The sequence below is a fragment of the Armigeres subalbatus genome, chromosome 3 (assembly GCF_024139115.2).
Source record: "Armigeres subalbatus isolate Guangzhou_Male chromosome 3, GZ_Asu_2, whole genome shotgun sequence".
In the NCBI taxonomy this organism is placed as follows: domain Eukaryota; kingdom Metazoa; phylum Arthropoda; class Insecta; order Diptera; family Culicidae; genus Armigeres; species Armigeres subalbatus.
The window spans coordinates 274832523-274849784 of NC_085141.1; the positions used below are offsets into that span (position 1 = coordinate 274832523).

Here is a 17262-nt window from a genome sequence, read left to right on the forward strand (position 1 = left end):
TTGCTCCAGGAATTCATTCGGAAGTTCTTCCAGAAATTGCGTCGTTCCTCCAGTACATCATTTGGATGTTCCTCCAGAAATTTCTTCGGTAGTTTATCCAGGAATTCCTTAGAATGTTTCTCCAAAAATTCCTTCGGAATTTCCTTCAGGTTTTTTATGGGAATTTGCACCAGAAACTACTTCGGAAGTTGCACCAGGAATTCCTTCGGAAGTTCTTAAAACAACTCCTTCGAAATGGTTTCAAGAATTCTTTTGGAAGTTTATCCAGAAATTCCTTCGAAAGGGCCTTCAGAAATTGACAGTTGCTCCAGCAATTCATTCTGAAGCTCATCAAGAAACTCCTTCGAAAGGACCTCCAGGAATTTCTTCGAAAGATCTTCCAGAAATTCTTTGGGAAGTTGCTCCAGGAGTTCCTTCGAAAGGACCTTCAGGAACTACTTCAAAATTTGTTCCTGAAATTCTTTCGGTAGTTGCTCCAGGAATTCCCTCGAAATGACCTCCAGGAACTGCTCCACGAATTCCTTCGAAAGGGCCTTCAGGAATTACTTCGGAAGTTGTTCCAGGAATTCTTTCGGTATTTGCTCCAGGAATTCCTCCGAAATGACCTCCACGAATTCTTTCGGAAGTCCCTCTAGATTTTTTTCGGAAATTCCTCCAGGAATTATTCCTTTGGAAGTTGCTCCAGGAATTTCTGCGGAATTTGCTCTAGGAATCCCTACGGATGTTCCTCCAGGAATTTCTGGTATTTCTCAAGAAGTTCAACTTGGAATTCCTTCAGTAGTTTATTTTGGAATTCCCCTAGAAGATCTTGCTGCAATTTATCCAGAAGTTCATCCTGTAGGGATTCCTGGAGTTTATCTTGGAATTCCTCCAGGAGTCCATACTGGAATTCCCCCAGAAATACATCCTGGAATTCCTCCTGAATTTCATTTTTTTTGCAATTCCTCCAGAAGTTCATCCTGGAATTCCCCCAGGGGTTCCTTATGTAATTCTACCTGGAACTCCTCCAAAAGCTCCTCTTGGAATTGCTTCAATAGTTCATTCTGTTATTCCTCTAGAAATTCCTCATCCTAAAATTCTTTCAGGAGTGCATACTGGACTTCCTTCATTTCAGGAATTCATCCTGGAGCTCCTCCCGGAGTTCATTTTGGAATGCCTCTATGAGTTCCTCCTGGAATTCCTCCAGAAGTTTCTTTTTGAATTTCTTTTGCAGTTCGTCCTAAAATTCTTCCCTCCAGGAATTCTTTTAGGAACTTATATCTGTTTTGGATTTTTCTAATTCATACTTTTGGCATGTAAAAGACATGACAGTTTTGAGTCAGGTACAGTGTATCTGGAAGAGCAATTGATCAAACCTTAGAATCCTGAAACATGATTTCGACGAATTTTTTTATTTAAATGAAATAAACGAGTTATGAACAGGTTTTTATGTTTTTATTTTATTAAACGATGTGACTTATTCTATATATTTAGCTAACTAGATTATTCGGTTCTCAAATAAATACAGTGCCAAGCTATTTCTCACTTCATAGGCATTTCTAGGTGCATTATTACCCCTTCCGTGTCCGATACTGTCAAGGGGATTCGCGGATGAACGCCATTCACCTGGTATAAGTATCTCACCATTGAAGCCAATATGGTCAACATAGCCCGGTGGATTATACTGACGACCATTTTTGTTCTTCACGAAATTATGTAAGACGAGCGTAGCTTTTACTAAATTATCTGCTGCTTCAGGGTGAAGATTCAACGGCGCTAAAAGGATCCGCCATCTTGCGACCAAAATGCCGAAAGCATTTTCTATTACCCTTCTAGCACGCGACAACCGATAATTAAAATTCTCTTCTATCGGTGGAATTTTTTTTCCGGGATACGGCTTCATTAGGTTTTCCTTAAGGGGGAATGCTGCGTCCCCGACAATAAAGTAGGGCAACAGTACTCCATTTTCTAGCTCCGTCGGTGGTGGAAGTCCCAACTCGCCTGCCAGTAAACGTCGGCCGAATTCGCTCGACCCGAAGACGCTGCTGTCCGCGTTTCCACCATAGGCACCCACGTCAACCGCAACGAAATTGTAACTAGCGTCACACATTGCCATTAAAACAATGGAGTGCTGTTTTTTATAATTAAAGTACAAAGAACCGGATTTGGGAGGGCAATGCAGAGAAATGTGTTTCCCGTCAACAGCAGAACAACAATGTGGTAGGTTCCATTTTTCTTCAAACTCCTCGCTATGATTCTTCCAGCCGGCCTCGGTTACTTCAGGCAAAAATTCTTTATGTAGCTCTTCCCACAAAACAATATTCACCTCTTGCGTGATTTCGCGAACAGTTGTCACTCCCATTCTGAAGAGTCGTGATATTTCGAATATACTCGATCCGTGGGCCAGGTACCTGAAATAATGTTCAAGTGATCAGGTAAAACGATACCTTATTAAATTCGATATATAGGTAATTAGGATGTTGACAGGTTTTTTACTGTTATTCGGATCTGTTGCACGAAATTCATATAAAAGTTCAAACAAAATCTATAATCAAATAAGTTTTATGTTTGGTCTGTAATATACTTTTATTAACACTAAATTATGATGTTCCAGGATCTCCGAACTGTCCTGGAATTTGAATCAACTGGTCTACCGAATCAACCAAGGCTTCCATGATGTCCCATGCCGCGGTATCAACCCAGTTATATCCTCCGAGTATTTAATCAACAAATTATAGGCTCCCCCAGACCTAAGCGATTTGATCGCCGCGACGGCGACAACTAGCCGCCGCGATTCTATCGTTGGGTCGCTGCAGGCAATGTTCTATTTACGCTTCCATACCAATGGCGACAGAATCGCTGTCGCCAAGCGATAGAATCGCGTCGCGTGTGTTTGGGGGAACCTTATGTCCTTCGAGTTTTGTACATGAAGATGCGAGATGCGAAACAAAGGACATAATTGAGATGATACCGCAGCTGGGGACATACTCGGAGGAAATAATTGGGTTGGTACCGAGGCTTGGGCCGTCATGGAAGCCTTGGTTAATTCGGTAGACCATTTGATTCAAACTCTAGGACAATTTGGAGATCCCATATAACATCTCATATGCCTGCGTTTGAGAGGCAAGTAAAAGACAAATATTCAGAGGACATATTTGGGTTGATGCCACGGCTTGGGACATGATGAAATGATTGGGTTGATACCTCAGCTGGGAACATCATGGAAGCCTTGGTTGATTCAGTAGACCATTTGATTCAAACTCCAGGACAATTTGGAAATCTTACAACATCTCAAATGCTTGGATTTGAGACGCATGTGAAAGACAAATACTCGGAGGACATAATTGGGTTGATACCTCAGCTGGGAACATCATGGAAGCCTTGATTGATTAGGTAGACCATTTTACTCAAACTCCAGGACAATTTGGAGATCTTACAACATCTCAAATGCCTGGATTTGAGACGCAAGTGAAAGATAAATACTGGGAGGATATAACTGGGTTGATACCGCGGCATGGGACATCATGGAAGCCTTGGTTGATTCAGTAGACCATCTGATTCAAATTCCAGGACAGTTTGGGGATCCTAGAACATCATAATGTGTTATCACACATGTTTCGTGTATAGTTTACATTTATTTTTACAAGGCACCGAATTATCATTAGTGTTGTCCAATGAGCAGCTCGAAGTAGCTCGAAGTTGTTCCCGTCCTGCTCGTTCTTTTTTGTCAACAAATGGGCATGAGCAGGACAGGGAGAAACTTCGAGCTACTTCAAGCTCTCATTGGACAGCACTATTGTATGCATAGTAGGGCTGCTCAAAATGTGTTCTAATGATCCAGGTGATGTCTTTAATGTGTTATTTCAATATTAATAAATTTTCAAAGCAAAAGGCAATATTCAGAATTGCTGTGAGTCTCTCTTTGCTTCCTTTCTCTTTCGATTATCACAACACTATAATAAAGTTTACTATAATAAGGATTTCTTGGTGGATATTCAAAGACAATGGCTTTGACTAGCGTGCTGATGTGACAAAACAACGAAAATTCCATAACTAGTCTATCTATTAGCGAAAGAGAGCATGAACGAAAAGAGTTTCTCTTTTGCACATACGACCTATTCAAAGAGTAATCTAGAATTTACATACAATTTATTAATATTCTATAGATTCTTCAGGCTTAATAGATTCATCATGGAAAGCGAGATGTGGGACACGTAACAATGCTGGACAAGTAAGCTGAATCCGGGACTGTCCTTCAAAATTAGGGACGTCTGATCACGGTTGAAATGACGTCACGGTTAATTTACCCTCAATGTCCCCACTTTGTTTTTTTTTTGTACTTAGAAAATTGTCTTCGGTAAAACTGAGGCCAAGCACATTCGAAAAGAAAACAGTTTAGTATACTGAGTATTCTAGTAATTCGTCCCGAACTTACATGAGGGTCAAAAATAGCCGACATGCCGGTTTTATGGGTTGCCGTATCGAGTATTTTTGCAAACGATGTCCGATGCGATCCAGTAGCTCATCGAATAAAAGTGGAGTCATCCGCGTGCATCGAAAAAAATATTCCGGATCTTTCTCCCGCATCAATGGATATGCCGTTTCAAAATACCCTTCCAATGCGCGGTGTTGATTGGACGGCCGAATCCACCACCTCCTATCATTGACGACATCCAACGATTGTCGAAGCTGCTGTAGCTCGCGTATACACTGCAAGATGCTGACCACTTTTACTGTGCGGACACTTTTCGAAGCCATTTTGGAGTTTAGAATAACAAAATAGATTACGGAATTGCTTTTGAAAATGGAACACCAGTTATGAATGCCTAGGAAGTAAATAAATAATATCAAAGGCAAACGTCAACTTTCCGTGCGGAAAACCGCTATCATTGCGTTTTGCTAATGCGGCAGAATTGCGGAATTTTTTTAGTACAAACCGTCGAGAAACCGCTTGCCGTTGCCGTTCCGTTGCCGCACTCCATTGCGTTTACCCCTTTAGGGTATTATCTATTATTGAACTGGGTTGTATGAATGCAATGGTTCAGCCGCTAGACAGTTGAGTCCCTACTCCCTCATAGATTGGGAGATGCATCTAAAGCTAGGTAGTGGTGATGTGGGATGTTTTTTTCTCTTCTATATAGAGCGGAATAATTGGGCTATTGTACTATATGTATTTGGTTTTAAGTAGTTTACGTCGTGCGGTCGTATCTTGTAAACAACCCCAACATTTTTTTTCTAGTGCGCTGTTCTACCCGAGGTTTTATCCTTGACATGCACTTTATTCTCTAATCGGAAATCGGAAATCTAAAATCCGATGCGTTCCGAAATTTATTTGTTCCAACAGCATTGGAAGAAAACTGGATTTGGAAAAAAATGGAGCACGATGTCAGAATGATAAATTTGATAACCGCGCTAAAAATGACCAACAAGTTAAGTTGTCATTTTATTTTGATGAAAACTCAGTAATAACATTGTGAATACTGGAAACTCAGTAACAGAGTTTACTGACTTTTTGTTTGATTTCAGTGAACACCACATATTACTGAAAAGTCGGTGTTAAACAATACTGTTTACAGTAAATTATGAAAACGTTCACAGCAAATCGGTTATTTCCAATGAAATAACTGACTTTCTCGGTAGTTTTCATGATTTACGGATCAAAATACCGAACAAGAGAATCGAGAATAAAGGTGCCGTCAGACGTTGCAAGCAAATCACTCGCAATGAGCATTTTGCTCGCAAAAAGTGACAACTGTCAAAAATTTGCCTGTCTGACTACACTGAAAGTGATTGCATGCAAACAAATTACAACTCGTAAGCAAACGCTCGCTTGCAATGTGTGACTGCTAAGCGTTAAAAAATTTCAACTCGCAGAAACGAAATTGCGCTTGCTAGTGCAGCACTAGCAAATTTTTCGCTCGCAAAAGTGATAACGTTTTCAGGTGGCAGAGTTGCACTGCAAAATGAAATTAGATTTTGTGGCCGAAAAACAAGTTTTTCGTTTTTGTTTATATTTGCATGAGAGTAAATCTGACATTTGCTTAAAGTAAAAAACTGCTACGTGTGACTGCAATTGCGAGTGCTCTCAGAAATCATTCGCTCGCACGAGTGATTTGCTTGCAACGTCTGACGGAGCCTTAAGTGTGTAGTAACTAAAATATCTTTTGTAAAAATCAATCTTTTCTCCATTCGAGCTCAATGCGAAATTGGCCCTTATGAAACAGCTGTGTCGAATTATGAAAGTACAATAAAATGCGCCACTTGGGCGGTTCTGTCATGACAGGAAGATGCGGAGCAAAAGAGAACGAAAGAAGATGGTGAGTGAAGGTCCTGATGCAGGAAGAGTGTAAAACCGCAGCTGGTGCGCGGCGGAGGGCACATAAAACGACGGATCACATAGAAGTGAAAAGTAGCCGTGCGAGTAGTGTCCGCATAGTGAAGAAAAACTGCTAGTTTTCCGCGATTCACGGCAATACGGCGTCGGAATGTCCCCTCAAGTAGACCGCCCGACGAGTAATTGTACAGCTCGTACAATTTCGCGAGTGAAAGTGTAAAAAGGGATTTTTTCTCTGTCCGTGGTGAAGTGATTTAATGGCCGTGTTCGATGATAGTGGCAGCAGCAGCAGTACCAACAACAGCAGCAACAATATTATTTGCAAGGTGAAAAACAGCAATGGTAACAGCGTTGTTGGCAGCAGTATTAGCTCCAGCAACAGCACTTCTACAAATATTACTAGCAAAGGGGAAACCGCGACAGCGAAGGATACGGGAAAACTTCCCAACCTGTCTTTGTACGAGGAACGCACCATGTCGGCCGACACGGACGATACGGATGACGAGCAGCAGCTCGAGGTTCTCGATCCGTACTCGCAGCTCGAGGAGGATCTACGGAACATCAAATCCGTCATCCATGTCACCCGGGAAAATATCGATGCGCTGAATGCCAAGTTTGCCGACTTCCAGCAACCTCCGACGCTCTATCTGGAGGAGTACCAGGAGCTGACCTCGAAGCTGCACGACCTCGAAACCAAGGAGCAGGAGCTAATGGAGCGGAAAAGTCAAATGCAGGCACAGGCGGCCCAGGGCGAACGGGAATCGACGAGTGAACCGAGCGAGCCGCCTGATCCGGAGGAACGTGTTGAGGTCAGTGTCGATTTTGGGGGGTTTCGTCATTATTCGCACAGCTTTGTGTAAAAATTTTGCTGATTGCAGACCGATGATTGATTTTTTGTTCTTTCACTTTCCCGTCGGTCGTCGTTCAGGGATGCCAGTTTGGCGGGGTTGATTTGGTTGTGCATTTCACTAATTTGATAAAATGTTATTCCTAGATTGAATTGTATTTCAAAGTATAAACTAAATCCGCTGGTAGAATTGAACATGTTTGAGATTACAAAATAATTTGTCTGCTTGTTCAAAAAATTAAACCGCGTCTAGAGAAAAATGAAAGTAATTGGCTTTTTTAATTGTATTTACGAGACGTGCCAGTCTTGGGCTGATAAAGATATTAAAAAAAAAACTTTATTGTACAAGAAAGGCAAAAGTAAATAAAATAATTGTATTTATTTGAAGGCTCAGGTGCCAGGAGGCATGACGGAGAGGTGAACGGTTTTTTTTTATTTGTGGTTATTATGCTTTTTCGATACTTTTAGAATGTAATGTTTAATTTTTTAATTTAATTTATTTTATTTTATTGATGTAGAGGGAGGGTAGGGTCACCGATGTGAATTAAGAGTCTATGATACACCATGATCAGGGAATAGGTAGATGATAGGCTTCGCAACATCTTAGGTTTTAAGTTCCGCGGAATATACTGGTAGTATATCACTGCCTGCCAATCGCTGTCGTGCTCATTTTTGGCGTCCATTTAGCTTAGCGAGACTTTGTTCTGTATATTCATATTAATAAAGGTGTATTATTTGAAGTACTTGTACAGAACAAAGTTTTGGCAAGATTTGTCTTTGTCGCTTACGTTTAGCAACAAAAACAAAGATACAAAGGTCTGTCTCATTTGGAGAATTAAACTTAAAAGTGACAGTTCGAAAATTAGCAAATAACCCTATCCTAAGAATGGATGGTGCTACCCAGCAATTCGAATAAGACATCGATGCAAAATGATTCGATATCTGTCAGAAGTAATCTTGCTTTGCGAGCAGGGTTATTTGATAATTATTGAAATGTCACTTTTAAGTTTAATTTCAGTTTAATTCTCCAAATGAGACAGACATTTTAGATATTTTAGCTTTGGTCCGATTCGCGAATTAAAATCAAATTAAACTTAAAAATGACAGTTCAAAAATTTTCAAATAACCGCTCGCAGAGCAAGATTACTTTTGACAGATATTGAATCATTTTTGATAGATGTTTTGTTGGTCTTGCTGGGTAGCACCAGCCATTCTTATGAGCGAGGGATTTCATAATTTCCGAACTGTCACTTTTAAGTTTAATTAGATTTTAATTCACGAATCGGACCAAAGCCTTATTGGGCTGTGAACCATTCCACCAATTCGTTTAACTTTGAGTTAAAATTCGACAGTTCGATGGTTATTTCTCTGTGGTTAAAAATAACCCTGCTTAGGAGCATGGTTAGATTTGACAGTTCGATAGTTAAACTTTGTTTGCGAGAAAATTGGGGCTAAGGGTCTGTCTCAATGGTCCAATGCACCGAGTTCATCATTGACGTTTGAGCGGTGCGCTGTTTACTTAGAATGAATACTTTTTCATTCATCGAGTTCATGCAAGTGTTCATTTTTAGTAAACAGCGCCCGTCTCAAACGTCATTGTGTCCATTCGGTGCATTGGACCATTGGATAATTAAACTGAAATTAAATTTAAAAGTGACATTTCAATAATTATCGAATAACCCTGCTCGCAGAGCAAGATTACTTTTGACAGATATCGAATCATTTTCCATCGATGTCCTATTGGAATTGCTGGGTAGCACCAGCCATTGTTTCAACGGGGTGATTTTTTAATTTTCGAACTGTCACTTTTAAGTTTAATTCTCCAAATGAGACAGATCCTAAATACATTTTGTTCCAAATAACTACCAAGCTGTTAAATCTCAAAGCTTTGGTCAGCTTTGGGGTTAAATTTGAACCACGATAGCAAAATAATAATCGAACTGTCAAGTTTTAACTAAAAGTTAAACGAATCGGTGGAATGGTTCACAGCCTTAGTTACCAGATAGAGATTGTCGCTGTCGTCGCTGTGCGGAACATCTTGTGCTGGCGAGGATAGGGTATCTAAATGTCAATGAAGGAAAAATCAGGGGGAGAAGGTGGAGCACTGAATCCCTACCCCAACATGTGCGACATCTGGATTTGGTTCTAAAGTGTAAACAACAGTGTTAATTCTCTACCATTTTTTTGTTATGGCGAGGCAATTTTTATGCACACTTTTGTTTTCGATATTTTATCAAAATTAAAAACTCAATCATGCAGCAATATAACGATGTGGTATGCTTGAGATACCTGCTTGATTATAAGGACTCGAAAAAGAATTTATTTGCAGTAACTAATCGAATATAAAAATGCTCACATTAACGATTGCGCCCTAACACCGGTTCTAAGCTTCGATGCAGAGTACACGAGCTTTGTTCGCCAGTGACAGGCGTATGAGGCCCTTGGGAAAAATACATACGATTTGACAGTTAGGTACCACACATGTTTCGGACAGCAGAACAGAGGGAACCGAAGCGATTATATAAAGCTAAAGTTGCAATGTCTCAATACCGTGGACCCCCGGTAATATGACCGCTTTTAATCTGAACACTTTTTAATTTGAACCCCGTTCGTTTTAACTAGGGATTCTATATTAAGAGATGTGCGAATACTTTTCCAGACGATTTAGCAACGCTGTTACTTTCGTAAACAAACGCTGCCAGCACTTGCCGCAGTGAAAAATGTTCAGGCTTGCACATGACTTTACATTCGAAGACACTTTTTGATTATTTTGTCTATCCTCTAGCAGTGCATTTTCGCTAAAATTAAAGAGCAATACGAATGAACACGATATAAGGCATCAACTAGATTACTTTTACTTACGAAAGCAAAACAAATTGTTCATTCGATAAAACTTTCATAAAATCTATTTCACCAAAATCGCAATACCTTTCGATCTGCAACAATAACGATGTCTATTTGGCTTAGATTTTGACAGTTCTCAATGCTCGATTGGCTCAAGATGGCCGCTCTCGCATATCTCTGAATGTAGGATCCCTAGTTTGAACCTCGTTCAAATTAAAAATGGTTCAAACGTCATTTAGCACGTGGAATCGAGAAAAGAAAAATGGAACATCGTGAAACGGAACGCAGAATCAAAACAAACCAGCAAAGAGAGCAGCCAGAAACCAGTTTTTCTGATGCAAATAGAGTAACCAGAAGTTCAAATTAAAAATGAACCCCGTTAATTTGAATGAGGTATCGTTCAAATTATCGGGGGTCCACGGTATTAGAAATTATATAAAGTTCATTGGTACTATATTCTCAATCCAGTTGAAACCCGAAATTGGGTGCTAGCGAAGTTGGATTTTTCTCACAATCCGTACGTTAAACCTAACTTCGGAAGTGGTGCGCTGAATTGCCCTTCGCGATACGAAAACAGCGCACCACTTTCGAAGTTAGGTTTAACGTACCGATTGTGAGAAAAATACAACTTCGCTATCCCCCAATTCCAGTTTTCAACTGGATTGAGAATACCACGGAGGCAACTTCAGAATCAATTTTAAAATTTTATTTGGACCCTTTTTGGCTAGGGTGACCATATGAAATTTTACCAAAGGAGGACAATTCACCAGAATTGAGTGAAAAAGGAGGACATTTCAAGCATAATTTTTCATAACGACGTATGTAACAATTATGAGGATTCGAGAAATCCTTTGCAGAAAGTTGGCAAAACTTTTTCTTAAACTGTTTTAAAACTAAATCTTTTTTCAATACTTTTTACCGCTGGCATGCATCATTACATGACCCGTAATAAGCGTGCTTCACAGCAAAGCTCAGTTCATTCAAATTCACTGTGAAAAACGATAAAATTATACATACACCGGTATGCTACACGTACGTCGGTGTACATTGGTCGGTTTTCCATAGTTGTTTTGCTTTTTTTGTTACATAGGTCGCTCTTAGTTCCCATATGTTAAAGCGACGTATGTAACAGTGAGACTTCAAAAATAGAAATTTTTACATACGTCGATTCGCAAAAAGGTTGAATTAAAGAATTTTAAGATCTGAAATCAGTAAAATCGATGCGTATTATATAAAGCCGCGTGTGATTGTCACGTTGTATTGAAAAACCCCGTTTTGTTTACTTTTGTTACACACGTCGTTATGAAAAATTATGCTTGATTTGGTTGAAAAAGGAGGACATAGAAAAATATCGATCGTTTGTCAGTTTTTAATATGATTAAGAATACCGCTTTGGCTAAAATCCCGAACATTACTCATATTCCGAACACTGGCGTTTTAGCTTTCCAACACTTTTATTGGTTTTCTTCTTCTTCTTTCTCGTCGCTCCGTACGAAACGTCAGAGCAGTAGGGGTGGCACAGCTGTATTATATTGTGTATCCGGAATAAATTTATACCGCTTTTTATACCGAAGTTGGATTTTTCTCCAGATACAGGCAACTTTCCCAACTTCGGAAGTAGAGCGCTGGATTCGCCTAAAGATGCGCTAAACAACGCATCAATTAGTTTGACAAATAAAACTTCGGAAGAAAGTTCGGTTCGGAAGTCCCGACTTCCGAATTCTAACTTGGTGCTACGCCGACAATAGCTATATCGCCAGCGATTATTATTTATAGTCATTTGACTTGTTGATGTTTTCCGTCTGGTTTGATGGTGGTCGTTTTCCGTGTGAGTCAAAGCACCGATGCGCCTTGGATTCACATACACGGAAGAAAAAAAGTACCCAAAATTGAGTATTTTTAAACTTACTTTTGAGTTATTTTTTCTCTTCTCTTTCATCCACTCTTTCTTTTGTTATCAAAAACAAAAGAGCCAAACAATCCAACGACGCCAGTTCAATACGGGAAGCCAACTTTGAGTTTTATTACCTGAGGTCGAAATTGAGTGAATTAAACTTACATTTGGGTCAATCAATTTTCCGTTGGGTACTTTTTTAGCATGGGAGTAAAGGCAAACTACTTCGACCCTACTTAAGTACTCAATTTTGGCTTCCCGTACGGATGTTCGAGGTTGGGTGAATTAAACTCACTATTGGGTTGTTTATTTCTTCCGTGTACGGAGTGCATTTCGTCGTCTTCTTCTTCTTCTTCTTATTGGCATAACATCCCCACACTGGGACAGAGCCGCCTCGCAGCTTAGTGTTCATTAAGCACTTCCACAGTTATTAACTGTGAGGTTTCTAAGCCAGATTACCATTTTTGCATTCGTATATCATGAGGCTAACACGATGATACTTTTATGCCCAGGGAAGTTGAGGCAATTTCCAATCCGAAAATTGCCTAGACCGGCACCGGGAATCGAACCCAGCCACCCTCAGCATGGTCTTGCTTTGTAACCGCGCTACTTACCGCACGGCTAAGGAGGGCCCCCATTTCGTCGTATATGGATTTCGTCGTATATGGTCTATTTGATATAGGGTCCTAGTTCAGTTCTAAATATTGCTTCTGATTTATTTCAAAAAGTGGACTACATTCCGGAGGAGATCTATGTTTTTTTCATTCCAAATTTGGTAGATATTACAGTAGAAGTCAAGTCCATGTTTCCTTCTCGTTACTGCGTATTTTACGCAGAAGAAGATTATATGTTCCGCATTGTCAATCACGTCGCAGATCTCACAAATGCAATCGTTAGCCAGTTTCATCTTATGTAGCCAGAAGCGTGAAAAATCGTGGCCTGATAATAGCCTTTTGAGCCTTTATCTTTTGTAGGCAGGAGCTAATGGTTGAATTCGGCGCATTGTACGAGAACAACGCCTTCGATTTGGATTTCATGCAGTTTGGTCGCATATACATATATTGAAAAGTGTCGGCGATATAATGTCACCTTGTAGTAGACCCTGGCTGATGTAGCGCGTGTAAATCTTGTTTCCTACCTGCAGCTGAATTTTCCTTTCCGCTAGAAATACATGTACCCAGCTTGAGAACTCTGGAGGTAGTCCAAGCGAAAGCATCACGTTTTCTAACGTGTCGAGTTTGACTGTGTTGAAGGCGTTGGACAAATCGATGAAAATAATCGCAGCATGCTTCTTTTCTCGTTTAATACAGAATACTTTGTTTGTTACGTATTCCAAACATCCGACCGTTGACATTCCTTTTCTGAAGCCAAAAGACAGACTAGGTAGAATATGTCGATTCTCCAGGTGCAACTGCAACTTGTTTAGGACTGCCGCGTTCAGTATCTTCATACCACAGTTGAGCATGGAAAGTGGTCTGGTTCCTTCGACGGTTTCCGGGTTTTTTCCGGGCTTGGGGATTGCTACAATCTTTATGGTTTTCATATTTTCGGGGATGTTATTCGTTCTCCATACATTATTCAGATCCCTGACGATAGAATCCCTAACCTCACTACTCAGTAGTTTAAGCGAAGAATATGGAATTCCATCTGGACCTGGTGTAGTCGGTTTCGATTTTTTAGCAAGAAAGCTGCACCAAAAACTACTAGATAGTACATCGTAGTTGGGCAGGTAATACGGATTCGGACTAATGTTGGCTTCCAGTGGGAAATATTTATTCAAAAAATCTTCAGCCATTGCCAAGTCCTCGTGTATTAGAATGTTCGTTTTTTCCTTCTTTTTCCCTGCAAGTTTGGGGTCAAAACTAGAAACGAATGACTCAAACTTCTGTCGTGCTGATTCGTTCTTTTTTTTATTGAAAATCGTTTCTTTTCTCCGCAAATCCAGAAGCGAGAACAGTACGATTAAAATGTCTTCTAGCCTCTTTCTTCTCCTGCCAAGCCTTTTCCACTTCGTCACCCCACCAGAACTTAGGTACAAATTTTTCCCTTTGTTTGGCTCTTTTTAGTATTATTTTGTTTTCTTCCTGAAGTTCTAAGTAACTGCTAACATCGAACCCGTTTATTTTTTTAATATCCTCCGCTACTTTCCTTTGATTGATAAAGTATTTATTTTCACGCTTGCTATCCAGTTGTATGATCGTTTCTAGCGCCAAGTGCCGACTCCCTACTCTAAAGTCTAACACGTTCATACTTGCTTCGTGGAATAGCCCCGGTGATACGATGACAAGGTCTATTGCCGATGGAATCTTGTTTAGTTGAACCGGTACGAAGGTCGCCTGACCTTTGTTCAACAGTACTAAATCTTCTTCGTTGATTAGGTCGAAAAGTGCTGCTCCTTTGTTATCACCGTGTTGAGGGTCCCATGCAGAATGGTGAGCATTAAAGTAACCTCCTACCAGAACCTTACGATATCCACGAACTGCCTGGAATAAGCACTCCACACCCTGCTTTATCGCGAAATGTGAGATATTGGGCGCCACATATACTGACATTAGCACGATGTCATGGGGAACAATACACCGCGCAACTGCTTGGATTTTGGAAAAATTCGGTTTTATTTCTTTTGATTTGTATTTTTTATCGATTAACATGCCTACACCGCCATATCCGTCATCCCTGGAATCCAGAAAGGTGAAAAATCCTGGCACTCTATATTTGCTACTCTCTAATTCTCTCTTGCTCCAGCTCTCTGACAGTATTAAACAGTTCTATTTCATATTTTTCACGAATAAAAATTCTGGTTAATTCAGTTTTGTTTTTTTCCAAACTTTGTATATTTAGCTGAATTACTCTTAGATCTACTGGCATTCACTTACGATTGCTTTTCTTCCCGTGACCTGCTTTGGGACTACGACTCCGATACCTGGAATGTCCTGACCTATTTGATGGAACACTGTTTTTTCTTGAATCGAGGGACGAATCCGTTGCTTCCACGTTAGTACAATCGGTGAATTCACATCCGCTTTCATGTTCCTGTTGCAGCTTTTTTTTTGTTATTCTTTATTAGAGTGATTTTTAAGATTAACAAAGTTCATCACTTCCTGTTTGCAGCTGTTGTCTGCGTTGCTCCTCCATCCGTTGCGCCCATCGCTCAAAGTCCGTTACCTTGAAGGTGTTGAATAGTGCCACTTCTCTCTTTTCTCCCTCCTTATAACAGTCCAGTTTTTTCTTCTTTTCGGCGTACTCTTGGATTTGATCCGCAATGTTCACCTCCTCGATGGATCGTTTTGGTTTTTGGGGACGATATTGCTGAACATTTTTGGTTTTGTATTGCCCTGCTGACATTTCTGCGTACGTGGACGGGAGTGCCGGGAAATCGTCCGTTTTCGTCAGCAACTCGTATCTGTTTTCCGTTAGAATCGGAAATTGTTTTCTTGCCTCCATGTATGTCAGCGTTGTCTTGGCTATAATCGCTTTGATATTCCGCTGCCGCTTTCTCTCAGCACATTGTTCATCCGACGTTCTGTGGTTTGAGTCCTCCTTGCAATACAGACATTTAACGTTGTTGTGACAATTCAAGACAAAATTTTCAAAACGACTTATCTGCTTTTGTAAACAAAGATTCAAACGACGATTTGACGAATCTGATAGCTCTCCCACGCAAACCAACACCACCAATAGGTAGGTGAAGGTTTCCGCTACATGTTGATGGTGTTGGTTTGCGTGGGAGAGCTATCAGGTTTGTCAAATCGTCGTTTGAATCTTTGTTTACAAAAGCAGATAAGTCGTTTTGAAAATTTTGTCTTGAATTGTTCTCTCAATCTTCGTGTGGCTGTGTGCAGTTCGGGCCACGTTTCTTGGACCTCCAGTCTTCGGAAGTGTGGTTGTACCTGAGGAAGTTCAGGCATAGCACTGGTTTACTGATGAACGGGCAGTGTTGATACAGCAGAATAGACGGACTTCCGCCGGGAGGTTGCTAGCTCTAAGAGTGATGCTGATTTTTTTCCCCTGACTCGTATCGATGCAGTCGATTGATCGCCAGAATTGGATACTGGCTAGAGAGATGTTTTCCTGGATTTCCTCGATGTTCATGTCCGTCGGAACGCCAGCCACGACACCCGTAACTGAAACGAAACTACGTGGAATGTAGGCCCTGTAGTTGTTGTTTCTCAAGAGCTGATCGGATTGCATCCTGTTGGCCGTCTGATGGTTTTTCAGGAAAACAAGGACCTTGTTTCTCCCGAGCGGGCTTGGTAGTCATATGGCTACTGCTTCTGCCTCATACGCAGGAGGTCGTGGGTTCATTCCCAGGTCCGTTCGATTTCCTACTTTGTATCTTTCTCTTAATTTCTCATGTTCTAGCAATCGCTAGAACTGGAAATGGACTTCCATACCGTTTCCTTTACCTTCAACTTGAGTATTCTAACAGTAATCTGCTAGAATTGGAAATGAACTTATAGAGCTCGTTTCCTACATCCAATTAGAAATTCCATCAGTTACCTTCTCCTATCTATCACATTGGCAGCTCGTTAACCAAGACGGACCTTTGCCTCTCCAACCTAACCCAGAAATTCCAACAAATTCCGCATGAACTCGTGGCAAGGGCAGAGGTTTATTCGGCTTGCAGTGGGCGAGAGATTGCATCATCATTTCCTCCCCCTTCCCTACAATGACTTGCATTCTGACGTGGCAGGCGCCAGTATGACCTAACAAATGAGATCACCAGTACTTGTACATTGAAGATGTGTGCTAGTCCCAAGCAAACATCTGTTGGTTCCCTGTGCAAGAACAGCTGATCTGGTCATAATGGAGTAGCAACTACGAGCAGTCAATCAAGCTCAAGCTCAAGCTCAAGCTCAAAACAAGCACCTTGTTTCTCCCGAGCGCTCGCATGTTGGTAGTGTTTTGTTTGTACTCGTTGATCTTCGTCAGAATTTTCCCGAGTGATAGTTTGTTGATTTGTCTTGCAATTGCACAATCACACGGAATGGCGATGCATCACTCTGGTTGGATTCGTATATCGGGGATTGTTTGTTGGTGTTGGTGTTTTTCGGATCAACTCCCGAGCCTTCGCCGGGAGTCCGGCGCCATCTTTTTTACTTCGCGTCCCCGGCTTTGGTTTTTTCTTTTCTTTCAGCACCACTTAAATTTTACTCTACACTTCTCAAAATAATTGTTTTTCGTTTACGGTATTCTCCCCGCACAATTCAAGCACTTTCCCACGACCGAAATTTGATTTAAACGGAAAAAACTCGAAATTTCTTCACCGTAAAAAAAACGATCTTCTGCACTTGCGCAAGCGAAATCCGAGAGGTTATTGTTTTCCGCACTGAGGGTCAAGATTACAAACAAATTCAAGCTCCT

At 40.8% G+C, this 17262-nt stretch overlaps 2 protein-coding genes across 6 annotated transcripts in view; one reads left to right on the forward strand and one right to left on the reverse strand.

Annotated features, from left to right (window-relative positions):
• Positions 1–1416: 1416 nt before the first annotated feature.
• LOC134219883 (uncharacterized) lies at positions 1417–4431 on the reverse strand. The gene is made up of 2 exons (XM_062698772.1): positions 4415–4431; positions 1417–2390 (listed from the first exon to the last, which is right to left on the reverse strand). Coding segments are annotated over exons 1-2 (915 nt in total). The 5' UTR covers positions 4417–4431; the 3' UTR covers positions 1417–1477.
• A 1863-nt stretch (positions 4432–6294) lies between these two features.
• Positions 6295–17262, forward strand: part of LOC134224489 (raf homolog serine/threonine-protein kinase Raf) — a 40129-nt gene continuing 29161 nt past the window's right edge. For 3 of the 5 annotated variants that reach the window (XR_009982955.1, XM_062703849.1, XM_062703852.1), the window contains exon 1: positions 6297–7122. Coding sequence is in view for 4 of the 5 variants with exons in the window: in XM_062703849.1 (XP_062559833.1) it covers positions 6571–7122 (552 nt within the window). In the remaining variant the exon portion in view is untranslated. Of the gene's footprint in view, positions 7123–17262 lie in introns of all 5 variants that reach the window. The other 2 variants (XM_062703850.1, XM_062703851.1) reach the window with 2 other exon arrangements.